This window comes from Stigmatopora nigra, chromosome 13 (genome assembly GCF_051989575.1).
Source record: "Stigmatopora nigra isolate UIUO_SnigA chromosome 13, RoL_Snig_1.1, whole genome shotgun sequence".
Lineage (NCBI taxonomy): Eukaryota > Metazoa > Chordata > Actinopteri > Syngnathiformes > Syngnathidae > Stigmatopora > Stigmatopora nigra.
The window spans coordinates 11,986,996-12,007,530 of record NC_135520.1 but is presented as its reverse complement, the minus strand read 5'-3'; the positions used below and the strand labels follow the sequence as shown (position 1 = coordinate 12,007,530).

At 40.5% G+C, this 20,535-nt stretch overlaps 1 protein-coding gene across 2 annotated transcripts; it reads left to right on the top strand.

Moving 5' to 3' along the window:
- The first annotated feature begins 637 nt into the window (after nucleotides 1-637).
- atg14 (autophagy related 14) lies at nucleotides 638-19,993 on the top strand. 2 transcript variants are annotated; one of them, XM_077730706.1, is made up of 11 exons: nucleotides 638-682; nucleotides 2,595-2,657; nucleotides 2,726-2,768; nucleotides 2,829-2,910; nucleotides 4,395-4,632; nucleotides 4,699-4,928; nucleotides 6,309-6,426; nucleotides 6,491-6,581; nucleotides 16,893-16,978; nucleotides 17,042-17,216; nucleotides 17,279-19,993. In XM_077730706.1, exons 2-11 carry the CDS (start codon nucleotides 2,608-2,610, stop codon nucleotides 17,399-17,401), a joined length of 1,236 nt encoding a protein of 411 aa, XP_077586832.1. In that variant the 5' UTR covers nucleotides 638-682; nucleotides 2,595-2,607; the 3' UTR covers nucleotides 17,402-19,993. The 2 variants fall into 2 exon arrangements, with proteins under 2 accessions (XP_077586832.1, XP_077586831.1); XM_077730705.1 differs by lacking the exon at nucleotides 638-682 and adding an exon at nucleotides 982-1,442.
- The last annotated feature ends 542 nt before the right edge of the window (nucleotides 19,994-20,535 follow it).

The following is a 20,535-nucleotide window of genomic DNA, read 5'->3' as shown; positions in this document are numbered from 1 at the left end:
ATGGGCTGGTATTATGCTTGCCTTTAGTGTTGAGATGTTTATACAATCAAGGCCAGTGAATGTAACAAAAGTACAGAAAATTGTTGGGTCAGCTTGGCATTGGGGAGGTGTCCTCAACAGTCGTCCTCCTTGCAAGTAAAATGCAAGAGAGAGCCACCCTCTTTATTTGTGCTTGTTTTTTGGGAATCCCTAATGGCAAATCTGATTGGCAAATACAAAAGTGGTGGTTGTTCATTATGAAAGAAATAATAAATAATTTGTGTTGAACAGAATCAAGGTATTTATTCCACACTTGGCCATGGAATTGATGAAAATATCTCATAATTTAGCCATGCCTACAATCACAAAGAAAACGATTATGGGTCAGTTTTGACCCATATCGTGAATCTGATGGTAGTAAATCAGAATGTGTTCTCTTTTTTTTAAAGAGATGAAAGGAGAGAATAATTGAAGAAATAAAAAAATTGAAGAATATCTTGAATTTAATTTGTTGCAGGGATATAGAAAATAAAAACATAGCTGAGTCACTTATGACCCATGTTGGCATCAAAATTATTTACGTCGTCTTGATTTGAAGTTACTTCCTGTGTAATTTGTGGGATTTGTGTGTCTCTTCCTGTTGATACAGATAACATTTTCTTTACTCCACTCAAGAAATGAAAACGTTCTGAGTTGGTCTGAGGTGAGAGTTAATTGAAGTGAACGGAATTTTTTTGGGTGGTGTTTATCAGTGACAATGAGTAAATTAATAAGCAAAATATACGTGTTGCGTTGTGTGTATCATTGGAAATAATGAGCCTTTTATGTTGTTGTTTAAAACGTGATTTTTTTGCATGAAAATGTGGTAGGAAATAGTTACCAAAGTTTTGGCCACAAAAACAACAACAAAGACAAAAATCAACAACCTGTGTTTGTCAAGCAACCCTACAAAAAAATCTAACATGAGGAAAACAATGACACGTTGCCACTGTTGACATTCGGCGGAAGCCCGGCCCAGTTATCGTGACGTCAACGAACGCAAAAAAAACCGGAAGTCAGGCCGAATGTTCTCCACTGGTCACAAAAAGAACATTTTTTTTTACTTCTGACGTCAACATGAACAAAACGAGAGTGTTAGCGTCTTCGACTAGTTATGTCGTGTAAAAAGATAAACAAAATACACACGAGCTAGCAGTAGTGAATCTCGTGAGGATGGCGTCCTCAGTTGGGCTCCCGCTTTTCGCCACGGACCAAGTTCCGTCTTGCCCGGCGACACGGACGTCCCGGCTGCATCAGGCCGTGCCGGTAGCCGGCGCCATGGTGGAGTCTGTGGACGACGCAGAGGGTCTTTTCGTGGCGGTTGAGCGGTGTCCTCTTTGTAGCACATCCCGCCGAAGGCTGACGTGCGCCCGCTGCGTGCAGGCCGGAGACTTTGTTTACTTGGACGGTAGGAACACGGAAAGGTGAGAGAAACGTAAACTTCCCTGATAATGTTAAGCATTTGCGCCTGACCTCCGTGTTTTTCGCGTGTTAACCATTACATTCACGTATTCTAATGAATACAAACTCCCCCTGTTCATTGTAACCCTTGAAAACGAAATAGATTTTGGGAAACATCCAAATCTACTTGGAAATACCTCACTAGACATGCACGAGCTGACCGTAACATATAATTCAGCAAAATAATAATTCAATCCAACAAAAAATAAAGTTTTTTTTGTAAATTTTGTGTACAATAATTGCACACTTATAGAGTATTTCATTTCCCGTATGTTTATTTCAAGTTTAAATCATTCCATGCTCACACTTTGTTGACGTTCTTTAGCTGCTACAGCACTGCAGCTAACATTGGGTGAGTTTGACATAACCGAATAGTAGTTGCTTAAATATACTTAAAACATTCATTTAAAAATGACCATTTTGTTTAAATGATACTTACATTGAGGATCACACTTTAAAATCCAAATTCTTCCCATGCCTTGTATCTGCGAAAAGATAGGGATGTTTATTTTATTTTGTAATGTTACATACCTGTCAACCTCGACCAATTGCTCCCATTATTAATGATTGTAATTCCACCTATTAACCGATTTAAAAATTCTCTATACGGTTGGTTTTTAGTTACTCTTTCCGAAGTACTCTCAGGGAAATTAGCCCCTGCTGCCCCTTCTTGACGAGTGCTGTGGTGTTTTCCGTCCAAGTGAGATCAGCAGAGATTTGGACACCCAGGAATTTGAAAGTCTCCACTCGCTCCACACATTTGCCGTTGATATACAGGGGTGACGGAGCGGCCTTGTTCCCTTGGAAGTCCAGGATTAGTTCTGGTTTTGGAAACATTCAGCTACTACCCACAGTTGTCTGAGAGAGCACTTGTTAGTAAAGGCTCTATGTAAATTGAACAAATGCCTATTTAATGATACCTTTTGCAATTCCATTGCTCCCGCTAATTCTTATTCCAGTTCCTTCCCAATTACCGGATAAATAAAGTTTAGACTCTCATTCAGCAGGAGTGCCGCAAAAATCTCATAGGTAACCCGTAGGTTTCCCAAAATAAGTCATGCTCTATTTTGAAAGTCAAGTTTGGGGGGTGAAGTCTCATGGCCTCCATGTTTTAGGTGCACAGACAAGATGGCGAGACTTAGGACGCTGAAGGCAGAGAAGGATCAGCTGCTACAGAGGTGAGATTCTCCCTACTCGACTCTTTAATGACAAACTTACGTATTTATTGCCTCGGTGTGCTTCAAAGGGTGGTCCAAGCCATGCACAGGAAGTTGCAGACGGATGAGACGGTGAGTTTGACAAGTCACTCTGTTTGACAAAAAAGTAATTTGTGTCCATGTGGTATTCAGAAGTGGAAGATGATGTGGTGTCGCATGAAGATGGAGCAAATCAACCAAGGGCTGATTTGTGCACGTGAGGGCGTCAAGAGTGGTGAGTCGGTATTATAATTTTGAGTCGATGGCTGTTTTTATACTCTACATTTAGAAAGAGATAATACTTCCACTTACGAATGCATCTCGGTACAACATTTTTAGGGTGTTGAAGCATGATATGTGCACACGCATTTCCCTATGACCCGACGGCGTCAGAAAGCCATCCACGTTGTAATGAATTTCAGACTTTTACGTGTGCCCTATGTGAGTAAATATATGCCACATTGCATTTCTATGTTTTTTTAAATCGCCTAATAAGAGGACTCGTTAGTATGAGGAGCATTTAGCCGAGGTAGACGGGACATATGTGCACGTGCATTTCTCTTTGACCCGTACGTGACAGAAAACGGGCAATTTTGTAGTATTTTCTTTTGCTTTTATAGTAAGGATAAAGTGGTTGAGAAAATGAATGACTGAACCTGTTCCTAATGAGTCCATGTGGTAATATGTACCGCATTGCATTTGTGCGGTTTTTATCGCTTAATAGGGAGAATTGCTATCACTAATAAGGGAAACATTTCGCCGAGGTTGTAAGAGAGAATTCTGAAACATGGATAATGGTTGTTGTGAGACAGTCAATGAAAGCCAAGTAGAGTGTAGTGAGGTTCTAACTTGAGAATGAATGCATCCGCGACAATATTTTCTAAATAGAATCACGGATTAGGAAATTTACTTACTTTTTGGGGGATTTCGTAACTTGGATCTTTTGCGTATCTCGAGGCAATAATTTGCATATAAAAAGCTTTTGTAACCTGAAAATTTCGTACCTAGAGGCATTCGTAAGTAGATGTATGACTGAGTTAGTACAATTCCGCCTTGTCCCATGAGGTGTCACCAAAGCAAATTAACTTTTTCCATCTTACACTGTCCTCTGTGACACCAACACACACGTGGCACTTTCATGGCTTCCCCCACTACATTCCTGTAGAGTTATCCTTCGAATATTGTGGATATTGTAGACCAAACATGGCTCCGATAATCGAAAAACCGCCAAGTAGGGTCACCCTATTATTACATACCGTACTGTGTGTATATGTGTGTGTGTGTGTGTGTGTATATATATATATATATATATATATATATATATATATATATATATATATATATATATATATATATATATATATATATATATATATATATATATATATATATATATATATATATATATATATATATATATATATATATATATATATATATATATATATATATATATATATATGAAACTAATAATTCTCTAATGATAATGAGCAAAGTTTAATAATAAAGCAAAGTATTCTTCATTGCAATCAAATATATAATGATGTAAAACTAGTAATCCTCTAATGATAATGAACAAAGTTCAATAGTAAAGCAAAGCATTCCTCATTCCAAGCAAATATATAATAATGTAAAACTAATAACCCTGATAGCGGCCATGTGTTGTCTACATTAACTGTGATATTCGAGGGATTACTGTACTCCGATATCATCCATCAGACAAGGAGTTGCTGCTCCGCTCCCAGGAAGAGAGTCAGCGTCTTCAACGACGCGCTGGCCGCCACCAGCAAAAGCAAGAGAAGATCGAGCGCCACAACCACCGCCTGGGGGAGTTGCTGGAGCGCCGCCGCCAGGAGGTGCGTCAGCTTCTGGCCCAGCTAGCGGCCACACGCCGGGACCATATCGTGGAGTTGACCACACACATCTTCCCTACACGTGAGGAGAAGGCCTGCAGCAGGTAAGTCGCAGCTAGAAATACTGCCGACTCGTCACCATCTGACCCTGGTGGGCTCGTCCACTCCAGGGACCCCGCTGACGTGGGGTCTGAGTGCGAAGCAGCACTGACGTCCAGCACGGTGAGCGAGCTGGCTGAGGCACGGCGGACCACATACCTGTCAGGCCGGTGGATATGGGACGACCAGAATGGGGAGACGAGCGTCAGCATCACAGGGCCCGCCGTCACACTGCCCAGCAACGGAGATTGCTCCGCCTACTACAGTTGGATGAATGAGAAAAGGACTAATCATGGGCCCGGTAAGTCTCACTTTGTAGCCCCTTTCCAATTAAGACACTTTAGAAGTCATTTTCACGATCGGAGGGAGGGAGATAATGCGGGGGAGAGGTAAAGCCGAGACATTGGTAAAACTTGTCCTATTTTCGCAACGGCTAAAGACAGATGCAGGTAATGTAACACTACAACAAAAGAAACAAGCATTAAGTGCGATAGCTTTTATTGATTATTTTTCTCTTAACTTTTCTCGTGTCAAATCAAAAGGGTGCCACTCGCCTGGGATGTTTTGAATGGATTTACCCTAATGCTTGGAAAGCTTGGGGATGCTATTTCTATGGTGACATCATGCTATTTCTATGGTGACATCATGCTATTTCTATGGTGACAATAAGATGGAGGTGGAAATTGTGAATCATCTAATTCGCGAGAAATTGTAAAATTCAACAATTTTAAGGGTTCGGCTTATATGGGAGTAAATGCAGTATGTAAATTTACCTCAAATATGGCCCTTCCAAATAAAATAAAATAAAGTTTGACTTAAACCATTTTAATCAAAGTTAACAACATTTAGATTTTTTTCCAGAATTTTTAGAACATTTGAAGAAAATTGGTGAACTATTTTATATAAAGTAAGAAAATAATTACAGGCTGACCTTAAATAGGTAAAAATTGGTAAAGGAAGTTTACAATAAGGCTGCTGTTTGTGCAGAGGTATTTAAAAGGTTTGTTTTATGTGTATTAATGTATTAATGGTTGTGTTATGCCTGTCTGTGTAAATGTGGAATTAGTTTTTTGATAAATTACTTTTTCTTTTCTGAACCACTTTATACTCATTAGGGTTGCGAGGTATGCTGGAGCCTATCCCAGCTTACTGTAGGCCAGAGGCGGGGGACAACACCCTTAATTATTGGCCAGCCAATGGCAGGGCATTACGAGATGGACTACCATGCACACTCACACCCATACTTATAGGGAATTTATAGTGTTAAACCAGCCTACCAGGTTTTTGCAATGTGGGAGGAAACCGGAGTACCCGGAGGAAACCCATGCAGGGTTTCCTTTACCAGTTCCACACAGGTGGATTTGAATCCATGACCCCAAAGCTGGGAGGCCGAGACACTAACCACTCATTCACCGGGCCATAAATGACTTGACTGTATTTTTAATTTTAATGTGTTTGCCTGGTGTCTTTCTCTATTGTGTGTAATTGGTGTGTGTGTGTGTGTGTGTGTGCGTTCAGTTTGTATGTATTTTGTGCCTGCATTTTCATTTTTTCTGTTCAGTCTTTCATTCACGTTTGTCATGGTATTGCAGACATTTGTAATTTCATAATGTGAGTCGAAATGAAGTGTACAAGTGCACCAAGCAGTCCTAGAATTGATTGATAGCAAAGTGTATTTCAGAACTGGACCACATTAATCCAGCCCATACCATCAGCGCCGCTCTGTGCTACGCCACGCAGCTGCTCACCATCTTGTCGCACATCTTGGACGTCAACCTCCCCAAAAAACTATGCAACAGGTGCCAGCCCACCGTGCGCACATAGAAGAGTAGAAACCTATGATCCTTTCTTTTTTCCCTCCAGTGAGTTTTGCGGGGAGAACCTTAGTCGCTTCCGCTTCACACGCGCCCTCCGCAAGCTTAACGCCAACACGCTGCATCTCTGCTTCTCACAGGTAAGCTTTGATTTTTATTTCCGTTTTCTCCGTTTGTGATGCCTGGGCGTGTTTGCTTTTGTTGTGTGTGTATTATGTACATTTGAATATTAATTCTAATTAATGTCCAACCAATGATATGATGCGGTTCACGTCACTTGTTTACTTCCTCGGGATGAGTAAATGTTAAGGACATTGATTGGCTGCGTTAGTTAGGCGTTATGCCTACGTTTTGCAGGTCAGCATATAAATATCGGTTCAATGGAGCCAACCCTTTATCATGGCAAAATGGCCGGGCTTTGGCAGAGCCACTCAACAAGCCAAAGTAAAAAGAAATGCAGTTCTTTTAAGATGGAATGGCTGTGGTTTGCATGTATTTGTGCCTGTAGTATGTGCAAAGAGAAGAACAAGCGGTGAAATTGGGAGAGAAAGGTCTGCTCTGCAAAGCATGAAGCAAAGCTAAAGTTGTAAGCAAGTTTTCCGATGGAAAAAAAATGCATATAAATAACTCTTAAATGGGACATTCATCAGAAAAGTCATTTGAATGAGAATAAGATGTGAGAAAGACAGATGTGAAAAGTAAGTTAAAAACAGATTTATGCATATTCTACTGACGTTTATGAAGATGTTTTATTCACAGATATTAATCTTTAAATTTTATTATGACTAGATCATTTATGGGTAATAGACACATACGTCAACTTCGGCCAATTGCTCCCCTTGTAAATTATTGCAATTCCCGTTATTAAGCGATTAAAAATATATATAAATGCAACACGGCACATATTTACTCACATAGGGCGCACTTAAAAGTAGAAATGTTTCTCAAAAGTGGACAGGGTGCCTAATCAGTATTCACTAAATTCAAGATTCTGGAGATGTCGCTGTATGACGATGACACCTTGACTGTCCATTTACCTTGGTTGTTGACGTGTTATATTTATATAGTGAAAAGGTTGGTGTGAAAGGGGAATGCGCGTGCGCATGTCTTGCTTAAAACATGACAATTTAGCAGTCGACGATGACGTTTTTGTCTGCTACCAGTGACCATGACGATCTGGAATAGAGCCGAAATACATCAGTCTTACAAAAAAACGTACAAAAGTTTTTATACAACATATACAATTTGAAATGATCAAAAAATTTACAAGTTGACAGGTGTGTCTAAGACAGCATGTCTAAGACATGCACCTGCTTATGGCAGATGTGATACTGGTGTGTGCCCATAGCAAGCAATTATGATGTTGCGCACACTTGTCTTCAGTGTGCTCAGGGATGTACTCTGTATGCCCAGATATGAAAAATTAGAGGGAACACTGATCGTTAGTTTGTCTCCTGTATCGTTTCATCAAATGCTCCTCAGAAGGTCCCCCATAGTTTTTTTCTTTTATGGGTTGAAGTAGAAAGTTTGTTGTTGCCGTTAGCTAATTTCAATATTAGCCTGTTTCTACTTCCACAAGTTCTTTTAATTCATAAATGGAAAAAGTCAGCAGAGTCTCGTTCAAAAGGCGTGGCTTTATATAACAGATCGATCTGGACCTAACACCTCATACAGAAGCAAGAGGAAGAAAGGTAACTCAATACATTTTACAAAGCACATATATAGCAATGATCTCCGTCCCTCTGAGTATGAGTGTGTGTGTGAAAAAAAAACCCTATGACCCCACACATGGGTCATCCTTTTAACTCATGTCTGTCGGCAGTAACTTCTCTTTCTCTGAGCCGAGAGGGCCATAACTTCTGGTAACACAAACAAAACTGGAAAAAGGAGTGAGACACTAGGGTTCACATTGGTCATTCTAAGATAACGAAACTGAAAGTAACTTCAGCGTCTATGCCATAAAGTATAGATAGCTCATTATTTACGCGATAAATCATACAGGGTTTAACAAGCGGCTGTGTTCCACATAGTGAAGTCGTAAAAACACTATTAAACATATATAGTGGTTCAGCCTTAGTTTCTTTTGCTTAGTTATTAATGTATTAGTAAGTTGCATAATTGTCGTTAGTTAACATTTTAATATATAATTCCAACAATCCCTCTCTTGATCCCAGAAAGTTCTGGGATCACATAAACAAGCGGAGAGGGGAAAATCAACAAAGTTACTCCAGGGCGTCTAAGACGTCAGAAGAGACAGGAGGGGGACACGACCCTACATATGAACCAGAGTTAACTAGAAGTGACATCAAATAGGCCGGAGGTGGCCCTAGATCACGTTTTTCAAGGGCCGTCGAGATTAGACGTTCGGACAGACGACGTAAACAGGGAATACAACAACAACCACACGTGACCAGAATGGCGGTGAATACAGCAAGGGAGAGTAAGACGGATGAGACAATGCCTTTAAATTTACCGAACCATGCGCCCATTGTGTCATCCCACCATGAAGTGTCGACTCCCGAATGAGATTTTAATTCGACAGAGAAAGAACGCAGCTTAAGTTGACTTCCGTTGCAGCCCCAACGGGAGCTGATGGCTCCACGGCAGTGTTCAGTCTGAAAGGCAAATCAGAGTTGCGTCTGGGCCTCCGTTTGGTGGATGAGCCAACATGAGGGAGACTGGAGGCCCTCACACGGGCCTTGTGGGGACCAGGAGAAATGGGAGGCGGCGTTGTGGGATCTACGGGAAATGGCGACGCACTGGATACAGGGTTGGCGCTATCGGTGCCGTTGGCTTGGAGTGCTCCCCATAGGTATGATTGGGGGTCGCCTCCGGAAGCTGCATCACCCATACCAAGGACGATGAAGGGGATTATGAATATTATGGTACAGACGACGATGACCAGGACCACGGTCGGGTTGAGACTCCGTCTGGATGCTGTAGCCCAAGGGGGGTGCTTGTTGTCGGGATCAACTGGAACCCTCCGACGGAACATCCTGAAGCGATGACTGTTGGGCCGGGGGAGGCCGGCCGACGGGAGCAGGTGAGCACTGCGACTTGTGGAACCAGGTGTCTCCTTTGCCTTCCAGCCGGTAGGCGTGCGTAGTCCTTTCCACCACTCGATATGGACCAGACCAACGAGGCTCGCTCCACTTCCGCCGGTACACCTTCAGGAACACCTGAGTGCTGTAGCTTTCTACTTTTCCCTGGGACTGTAGCACGGTATCGTCTCGTTTTTCGACTCGACTCTCTGGGGGCGGGCCGTTCAGCCACACTCAGGCTGCCACTGATAGTACAATCACAGTGATGAGGGTGGCAGCGACTTTCATTTTGGCTTCTGTGTGGGGGTGTAAAAACTATGAGAGGTCAAGGTTAGGTGAAAGGTGCTCGTGGCAGGTGAGTAGACGTCAGATGATTTTTTCACGGACAAGGGTTTTGGAACCGCCCGATTTCCAGTCTACTCAGAGTCACCGTTGTCTCGAACTACTTTGACTTGGGATTGGTGTATCCATGTCGACCTCTCTTTACTGCGGTAGGGGTGGTGAGTTGAACCACGAAGGGGCCTTCCCAACGTGGCGAGGACCAGGATTTCCTTTTTATGACTCAAATCAGGATCTGGTCACCATACTTCACCACCTCCTGCAGGATAGACAAAAAGATCACGGCAGCTTACATGTTCTTTGACAAGTTTATCGGTTTCTTGGTTTTATTGTACCATTTGTGCGCTCTTTAAGTCCCACAGTCTTTTGGACGTTGCACTTGTTGTTGTTATTGTTGTTGTCAGGCCATCCAGGTGTTTAGGGGTTACCCTCAGTCGCACTCGTGAAGGTTCCAACTTTGTCTCCCCGCTGCACTTGTTTGGGCCTCTGGGACATGGAACACGTGCTCTGCCATGTCCATCTTCCCCCTTGTTGAGACATGGCTCCTTCCATGGCTCAATCTTGGAATAAATTCTTTGGTAGGCACGGTAGGCCTTTAGCTGTGAATAGGCCGTCTGTAGATTGTTCTGCTTCTTCATGTATCCATGCATCTTTTCTTTCTATGGTGCAATGTTTTTAAATCAATTAACACCGTTTTTTAGATCGACTCAGTTTTGTTGTTGTGTATGCTGTCTGGTAAGTGTTTTCTGCTGCTGTTTTAGCTGCTGTATTCTGTCGTTGTCTTCAGCGTGTGCTTAATATTTACTTATCGCTATGTGGTTGGGCTTAAAATCCCAATGAACAAAAATCATAACAATCTTACTTAATTTCTAACTATATGCCTTATCAGTCAAAATTAAAAATGCTAGCTGGTATTCTATTTCGATCACTGCTTCCTTGTTAAGATCAATAAGTATATATCTATATGTATATTTTTTTAAATTATTATTATTATTATTTTTTTTTTTTGCAATTTCACAAATTAACTAATCATACCAATAATAGGAAAAATACTAAAAACCAAATCAGGCTGCTCTCTCCTCAGGAAAACAGCTTTTCCATTCTCTGCAACTGTTACATTCAAATCAATTAGTATTCAGAAACAAATGCACACATTTATAATTCTGAACAGAATTGAACCTACTAAAATGTAACCACCCCTTGTTTGTTAAGGTTAATAATTTTAGCATAATTGAGTCATTTAGAGCAATTAAATTTCATTACTTATAAAATGCATGCTAATCAAGTCCCAATTAATTCAATAATGTGTATCGCGTTGCATATTAAACTCAGTCATTCAAAATTGAAAATATCCCAATCTAGTAGTCTTTTTTATCAAATGTCACATTGCATTGTTTTTGAGGTTTGCCAATCATCTCCTATAAAACTTTCTTAATCAATATTTTTCAATAGTCAGGCATAAAATTGAAATCCAGTTCCATTTCTATCAATTTTCTTTCTAGTTGTTCACATTAACTGTCTGTAAGAAGGTTTGGTCTCAATTGAAACGCTTTCACTCTTTTTATGGAGACAATAAAACCAATATAAAAAGTTCCTTATGGTTTATAGCATTGCTCCTCGAGCAATAATCTTTCCAATCAATATTGGATGCTTTCCATTACGTCTGATCGCGTCAATAAGCTTATCTTACCTGTCTCCTCAAACGTTTCAACTGAGAGAACCTCCTTACAGTGCAAAGATGGATCTGCATCCTCCGCTATTTTCATGTCTGCTGTTTGGTCAGCAACAGTTGTACGGACGTTCTCATTTTGGGTTGCTCGTGCGTCTTTTCCGTGTTTCCTGTTGAGAAGCACAGTCTACTTCTGCCAACTCAAAATTAGTGTGTTTCTGTAAAGTTTTTCTTTTATGCAGATAGCCAGATTAGTCTAATCATCCAGCTCCAATCGTGAAGTGAATAATGGCGTTTGGTATGGTCTACTAAATAGGCTTTCCATATTTAACACAATTTGAATGCCATTATCACTATAAATCAATGGTACTTTGGAATTTCATATGATGCACTGCTTTTGTTCTTTCATTTCAGTGCTCCAAAATTTCACATTGCAGATTTGTTCCTCCAATTAATTCAATGCATTATCTTCAAAACATTTGTTTGGACTAAACAATTTTCCACAATTTTTTCATCGCCATCCAAAAAGGCTTATTGGCGACTTCAGAAATCGATTTCAAATTTCCAATCCTCCGCTGCCATCCCTGAAAAGGGCTTATTGGCGATTTCAGAAATCGATTCCAATTTGCAAAATCCTTTTCCAAAAACACAAAAAGACAAACAACCATTCACACTCACAGACATCAGTGGTCTGTAATTTTTTATCACTAATCATTCTCAAAAGAAATAGGTTAATGTCATTTGGTTAACATGAATTGTTTGATGCTTATGCAATCCGTTATATTCTAATAGTCATTAATATGACTTGCGCTAAAGCATATCTCATCTGTTGATGGGCGAGCGAGACACATCATTCCGTGCACTGAATGATCTATGATGCTCACACAATCCCAGAGAAATCATGCCTATCCTAAATTAATTATTTTATCTAAACTTGCCAGGTAATTTACCTAATAATTTGGAAAAGGCCATTTATGCATTGTCTTTATGTTTGATATCATTAATATTGTTGATTTCCTCTGCCTCTAAATCTTTATCTCTCTCTGTTCCTCCTTTCTTCATCGCTTGGTGCGAGGCAAGCATTCCAGGAGCCCCCCCCCCCCGCACGCACCCCCCCTGTGTCCTTGGAGTTTGTAAAAGTTGCCTGGTACGAGTCCTTACGACGAGGGGGCATAGGTGGGGGCTACTGTCTCTCAGCAGGCCTGGGATCTATCAAAGATTTTATGTTGGCGAGTTTTGGGATGGGTTAGTAGGAGATGGGCTAGGGGAAAAGGCCTTTTTTTTTTTTTTTTTTTCATTCCAGTTGGCGGCCATTTTTCCTTTGTCTCTATCGGCTTGGCCATTTTTTCTTCACGTGTGCTTTGGTTTTGAACGTTTTTCAAACAATAGTCAAATGGTACGCTATTAATTTATTTCTCTAGGTTTTTATTTTTTATTTTTTAGGGAAGTCCCAACTATGGAGGCGTGGGTGTAATTTTGTTCCCTTTAATTTTTTCCACAGAGGCCAACAGCTGAGCCAGGGTACGCACAAAAGCTACCAGTCTTTAATTGTTTAATTTCTTTGATCAACTTTCCTTAACCCACATTCCTTTGACTTTCAATTTCTTTTCCTGCAGTACCTTCTCATTCTCCGCTTGGTCCATACGTTGTGTGACTAGGGCCTCTGCCATAGCACATGCTTTCCAAAGATCAACATTCATATTACCCTCATGCAGCAATTTAGCTTCTTGCAAATCAATATCATTCTCCGTTTCTCCCACACCAACTTATCTTTTGCCCTAGAATCTGCACACAAACTCTTTCCACATTCTACAAAACACATTCTCAGCTGATCATCCACTGATTCCGGGAATTTGTACATTTTTCCAAAATCCGGTAATTTAAAGTTTTTAAACCATCCTTGATCCATTTTTTATGTAAGTTGGTTCTCAAGTGAGTGTCCTTTTTCTCCTCTTTCTCTGTGTTCACACACACTGGCTCACACTCGCTCAAAAGGGGGCAAAGAGGAAAACAGAGGCAGCAGTGCCCCCCCCCCCTCCCTTTTCCTTTCTTCTCGACAGGGACGGGGTCGGAGTGTAGCTGCCCCTAGGAGTACGCTAGCTGAAACAAACCAAAACAGTAATTATCTTTGCAATATGAAGGAGAACACGATGATGTTGTTCAATCTACACAAAGGAAAATCCGGCGATTTTCCACTACTTTCTCAACACAAAGAGAAAACACAAACACAAACAAAAAATGACACACTACTACAACCGGCAACATATAACAAAATGGGATCCCACAGACAACAAATATGAGTAAATATGAACGTTTTTTAAGACCGAGTGTTCCAGGTTTGTAAACACAAGCTTTTAATGTTATCCTAGAGACAACAATGGTTCAGCTCCCTAAACCCTAAAAACCTTTCTACAGCCGGGCAAAGAGCGATAAACCCCATAAGAAAAACCTAACTACCGTTTTTTAATACCGAGTGTTCCAGGTTTGTAAACACAAGCTTTTAATGTTATCCTAGAGACAACAATGGTTCAGCTCCCTAAACCTTAAAAACCTTTCTACGGCCGGGCAAAGAGCGATAAACCCCATAAGAAAAAACCTAACTATCGTTTTTTAAGACCGAGTGTTCCAGGTTTGTAAACACAAGCTTTTAATGTTATCCTAGAGACAACAATGGTTCAGCTCTCAAAACCTTAAAAACCTTTCTACGGCCGGGCAAAGAGCGAAAAACCCCATAAGAAAAAACCTCACTATCGTTTTTTAAGACCGAGTGTTCCAGGTTTGTAAACACAAGCTTTTAATGTTATCCTAGAGACAACAATGGTTCAGCTCCCTAAACCTTAAAAACCTTTCTACGGCCGGGCAAAGAGCGATAAACCCCATAAGAAAAAACCTAACTATCGTTTTTTAAGACCGAGTGTTCCAGGTTTGTAAACACAAGCTTTTAATGTTATCCTAGAGACAACAATGGTTCAGCTCCCTAAACCTTAAAAACCTTTCTACAGCCGGGCAAAGAGCGATAAACCCCATAAGAAAAACCTAACTATCGTTTTTTAAGACCGAGTGTTCCAGGTTTGTAAACACAAGCTTTTAATGTTATCCTAGAGACAACAATGGTTCAGCTCTCAAAACCTTAAAAACCTTTCTACGGCCGGGCAAAGAGCGATAAACCCCATAAGAAAAAACCTAACTATCGTTTTTTAAGACCGAGTGTTCCAGGTTTGTAAACACAAGCTTTTAACGTTATCCTAGAGACAACAATGGTTCAGCTCTCAAAACCTTAAAAACCTTTCTACGGCTGGGCAAAGAGCGAAAAACCCCATAAGAAAAGAAAGCCACACTTTTAGAACTACCGTTTCAGACAACACAAGGCAGGACAGTGAGTTTTTTTGCAGTACTCTAATTAAGAAGTACTATAAGCCAATTTGACACTTTTGACTGATTTTCAGTTACAGGGAGTGTCTTACCTTTTTGTTGTGGTCGACCTTTTCACTGTCCCGGCCTGGATCGCCGTTCACGTATCTGCAACTCCTCCAATGAATCCTGTCCGTGACGCCAATTGAAGTAGAAAGTTTGTTGTTGCTGTTAGCTAATTTCAATATTAGCCTGTTTCTACTTCCACAAGTTCTTTTAATTCATAAATGGAAAAAGTCAGCAGAGTCTCGTTCAAAAGGCGTGGCTTTATATAACAGATCGATCTGGACCTAACACCTCATACAGAAGCAAGAGGAAGAAAGGTAACTCAATACATTTTACAAAGCACATATATAGCAATGATCTCCGTCCCTCTGAGTATGAGTGTGTGTGTGAAAAAAACCCCTATGACCCCACACATGGGTCATCCTTTTAACTCATGTCTGTCGGCAGTAACTTCTCTTTCTCTGAGCCGAGAGGGCCATAACTTCTGGTAACACAAACAAAACTGGAAAAAGGAGTGAGACACTAGGGTTCACATTGGTCATTCTAAGATAACGAAACTGAAAGTAACTTCAGCGTCTATGCCATAAAGTATAGATAGCTCATTATTTACGCGATAAATCATACAGGGTTTAACAAGCGGCTGTGTTCCACATAGTGAAGTCGTAAAAACACTATTAAACATATATAGTGGTTCAGCCTTAGTTTCATTTGCTTAGTCATTAATGTATTAGTAAGTTGCATAATTGTCGTTAGTTAACATTTTAATATATAATTCCAACAGGGTGAATTGATTTCATCTTGTAAATCCACAATCGCAAATTCAACAAATGCAATGTTCGTCTAGATTTGGGATGGGAACTTTAGGACTACAACCCTGCCCGCTTGGACACAGAAGCATTCTTCAAAATTTTTAATGACAAGACAGCACTACACATACAGTTTATCACAAAAATACTTATTAATCATAGCGAGTTAACCACCGATTTTCTTCTGTAAATGTCCAATTTTAGAGCGCGAGTTGAAATATATTATGACTTTCAATTATGGCTTTTATGGCTAAAATTAAAATTAATTCATTTTTTGCAGCCAAAATCAAAAGCTATTCACTTGGCAAGATAGATTAATTTTGGGCACAACATTTTTTTTTCCAGGCCTCAGATGTAAACGCATGGTAGATTCAATTATGCCGTGATGGCGTGCTACATGGGCATATTTATTGCCTGCCTTCAGCATATTTAACAACATCACTCTTACGTTTTTTTATTCTTCTCGTGGTTCATTGTATGCCTTAGATGGCGCAGGACGGCAATGGGGATTTGAAATGCAAACAAAGCTGGAATAGGCTTAGTGTAGTCCTCCCCCACGAGATGATGTGCGCGATGCAAATTCCAATCCTAACAAAAAAGTAAAAAGCAAGACGTCAGTCTTTTCTGTTATTAGGTGCGTCATTCTTCTGCAGCAAAATTTCACTTCTTCGGTGCTAAATAGGGTTGTGGTGACCTGACTTCCCCCATTTTTTATCCCCTGTCTTCCGCTTGAGAGTTTCAGCGGGAATTTTGACATTTTTATGAATTTTTTTTATTTGGATGCACAATATAAAATACACAGATGTACTGAACCCAAAATGTTGAAACCACTCGGTTAAGGATGACAGTGTTGTTTTTCATTCGAAGATGCTCAAAAACAACAATAATGCGTCGTACCAAGCAGCCAGGTAAGTCAACGCTTGTCAAGCTCAATGTTACCGTTATTCCCATGAAAAAAAAAAGTTATACCAGAATCAAATCAACAGAAGGAATCTCGCTCCCAGAACGCCTCGCTTTGTCTTGATTTCCAAACGGGAAATGCAGGAAAGGCCAAAATTTTATCGCAAGTTAAAAATGGTGACGGCGTCACCTAAATTTTTCATTAACGCCGCTATTAATGCGTTATAGTGACTGCACTACTTGATATATTATATTGTATGTGTGTGTTCATCTGTGCAGCACGTCGACGGTGACAAGCTGCACCCGCACCACACCCTCCGCAACATAATGTTCCTGGTCTCGACCGATAATGCCAACTTGGGCAGGTGAGCCAAAGCCGTGCCGAGCGGGACCGGGAGTGTTGATGGTCACGGCGCCATCCCGTTCAGGACAGGACCGTTTAAGGCCAGTGCCGACCTGGAGGAGTCCATGGAGTTTGTGGAGCCTGAGGTCTCAGGGCCTGCCGAGGAGAGTGGTGACGAAACAATAACGGACGACGAAACTGACCTAGGCACCGACTGGGAGACCGTCCCCAGTCCTCGTTTCTGCGACATCCCGTCACAGGTTCGAGAAGGTTTTGCAGTGGTACGGTGCCACGTCTAAATGCCTCATTGTCTTTTCCACAGCCCATGGATCTTTCCCAAAGCGCCTTACAGGTGTCTCAGCCATCTGTTAACACAGCAGGAATGATCTCATCTGCCGCCGCCTCCGTTACATCCTGGTTCCGAGCATACACAGGCCAGCGTTGACCCAACTCGTTTTACTGCGTTTTACTTTGCTTTGTGCGTGTGCGTTAGAGTTGGGAAAAAAAGGAGAAAGACACTGGTTAACGTGACTATGGACACTGTTTACAAGGTCTTTGATTGACGCTAACCTCTTACCAAAGTCATAATCAGACAACGGTTGGAAAGACACTGAAACATGTTGACTGACCAGATCTCCTGAAGGAATCAGACAAATGGTTGATGTTGCTATAGAACAGGGGTGGGCAATACGGTCCTCAAGGGTCGCTGTGGGTGCGGGTTTTTGTTCCGACTGAGCCAACACAGAGTTTAACCAATTAGATTTCTTCTGTTACAATAAGTACCTGACTGAAACCTACTGATAGCACTTGTCGGACACCGGATTGGTGAAAAGGTTTCCTCTTATCGCTGGGAACGAAAACCTGCACTCGCTGCGGCCCTTTGTGGAATTATTTGCCTAAACCTGCCATAGAATGTTCAATAAAGTAATTTTTTTTAAAAAAAAACTTAACTTATTGGCATGTATTGACTTCGGTAACATTCGTTCATTCACTTAATTTCAATGATGAATTAAATTTACAGCAGTAGGATGAAAAGAGCCACATGTATGGACATCTATCAATCGTCAATGGCACTGAAAGAGTTCATTCATTTGCTACTTTTGGTGCCGATAGAGCAGTGGTGTAAAACTCATTTCTTTTCGCAGCCAACGTTCTAGTTTCGTTTTCATCCCGAGGACCCTTGTGTCTTCCAACTCGTAAATGAATGGACTCCTTTTCGTGCTGATAGATAGATCATTTTTGTACATTCAAAAATGGTACAAATCTCTTTGAGCCTCTTAAGAGCAAATATTCTCTTGTATATTATTTTGTATCGCTTGTAATTTACTTTATTTTTAATCAGAAGAGGGTAAAGATTAGATCTATCATATGTATTAACCTTTTGTTTTTTATTTAAAAAGGAAAGAGTAAATATTACAATTTTAAAAATCTTACAGTTTACAGTTAAAAATAAAGCGAAAGAAACTTTTTTGATATAGTACTTAGATATCTTAAAAGTTAATAAAAATAACTGGATTAAATACATTAGGTATTCCGTTTGTCATAGAGCTAAAACAATGATTATTTTAGCTTTTTTCCTTAGTAAGAAAAATCTTTTAATATTTTTTTTCATTTTAAAATGAAGAAACATTTTATATATGTATTTTTACATTTAAAAAATACCTTTTGAACTAAAAAGATAATTTTGGATGAAAAAAATAGCAATTATTGACTTAAAAAGGAGAAACAGGAAATTTTCCCAATACATCTACAACATGGGTGGGCAATCTGGGGCACTCGGTCAATTTGCCTAAAGACGTTTAGCCGACTGAAGTCTGGGCGAGGGCCCTCTCGCCGAGGGGGCAACTGGCCGAACCGAACGTAGAGTTAGCCTACCGGATAGCCAGCCGAAGGAAGTTGCGCTGGCGCACTCGCCCCGGCTCCGGTCGTGTGTGTGTACATGTTTTTCAAGCTCGACCCGTGGACCATATACGGCCTGTTACAGATAACAACATTCATCTAGAACAGACATGGGCAAACTACGGCCCGCGGGCCGTATACGGCCCGTTAGACAATTTAATCCGGCCCGCCGAGCTTGTCCAATAAATAAAATAATAATGCTTCATAAATCATTCATTACATCTTGTCCATGCAATACCGTGTTTCACCTATAAATGGCGCGCTGACATTTAGGCCTTTGTTGAGTCGCGCCTTTCTCTTTATTTATCCCTCTTTAATTTTCTCATTGTCATTTGAGCACTTCTGTAAAAATGAGCGGACCAAAGAAAAGGAAAGTGGACAGTGAGTGTCGTGTATTTAATAAAGAGTGGACAACTAAATATTTCTTCACTGAAGTCCGATCAACCGCTGTATGTCTGATATGCCAAGAAACTATTGCTATTTTCAAAGAGTACAATATCAGCCGTCACTTTGCCACGAAGCATGCAAACTACGCTAGCAAACAGTCAACACAACAACGAGCGGCTACTGCTCAGAGATTGGTGGCTAATTTGCAGAGTCAGCAGAATTTTTTTCACCGGCAAACTGCAATTCAAGAGGCAAGCACAAAGACAAGCTTTTTGCTGGCCTTCAAACTGGCAAAGGCTAGCAAGCCTTTCTCCGAAGGCGAGTTTTTGAAAGAATGCATGATAGAGACAGCTGGTGTTTTGTGTCCGGAGAGCAAAGGCAAGTTCGAAAAAATCAGCTTATCACGCAGGACAATAACTCGCCGTGTGGAACTCATTGATGAAGATATAGTGAGCGAGTTAAACAAAAAAGCGGCAACCTTTGAGTTATTTTCATTAGCGCTTGATGAAAGTACGGACATTAAAGACACTGCTCAGCTCCTCATTTTTACCAACAACACTGTTCCCACTGAAAGTTCGAGTTTTTCTACTATGATAAAAAAATTGAAAGTTTGAAAGGGCGCATCTTTTAATTACGCACTGCAGCGGGACAGAAAGGATTGAGGTTAGTCGCCTATGTTGTTGGGTAGTAATGTTTTGAATGTTGAAAGTTATATTCATCAAGATTTCAATAAATTTTGATATTTGTTTTACTTGGTGCCTTCAATTGAATTGTATTAAAAACAGATGCAATCTCCAGGGTTGATAGATCACAGTTTTCTATTCTAATCTATTTGGCCTACTATTTCTCTTGTACATTTGGAAAATGCAGTCCTCAATGTTAGTGAAACGTGTTGAACATTTATTTGCATGTGCTTGCTGTACTATGAGGTTTGGATACTACAAGCAACGCTTTATTATATTTGGCCCAGCAGTCAATGTACTGCTGTGGCCCCTTGTTCAAATTTTATAACCCATAGTGGCCCGCAAGTCAAAAAGTTTGCCCATCCCTGATCTAGAATAACAAGGGCATTTATTCACGGCCAAACACGCAGAACAGTACGTGACAGAAGAAAAAAGTAGTTATAACAGTAAGTACTATAATGACTGAAGAAAACGTAGTTATAACAGTGGCTTCTGTAATGGAATTGTATTCCTACTCTAGAAGATTTACACCAACATAGAAAACATTGAGATTAATCTTTGAAATAAGGTTCTCAGCAAATCATTTTGAATATAAATTCCTCTAATGGTA

What these genes read in the sequence shown, in the direction of transcription:
- atg14 (XM_077730705.1), top strand. Translation starts at nt 1,192, where the DNA reads ATGGCGTCCTCAGTTGGGCTCCCGCTTTTCGCCACGGACCAAGTTCCG. An exon ending in GATAATGCCAACTTGGGCAG is followed by an intron (nt 16,979 to 17,041) that starts GTGAGCCAAAGC and finishes CATCCCGTTCAG; the next exon opens with GACAGGACCGTTTAAGGCCA. An exon ending in TCTGCGACATCCCGTCACAG is followed by an intron (nt 17,217 to 17,278) that starts GTTCGAGAAGGT and finishes TCTTTTCCACAG; the next exon opens with CCCATGGATCTTTCCCAAAG.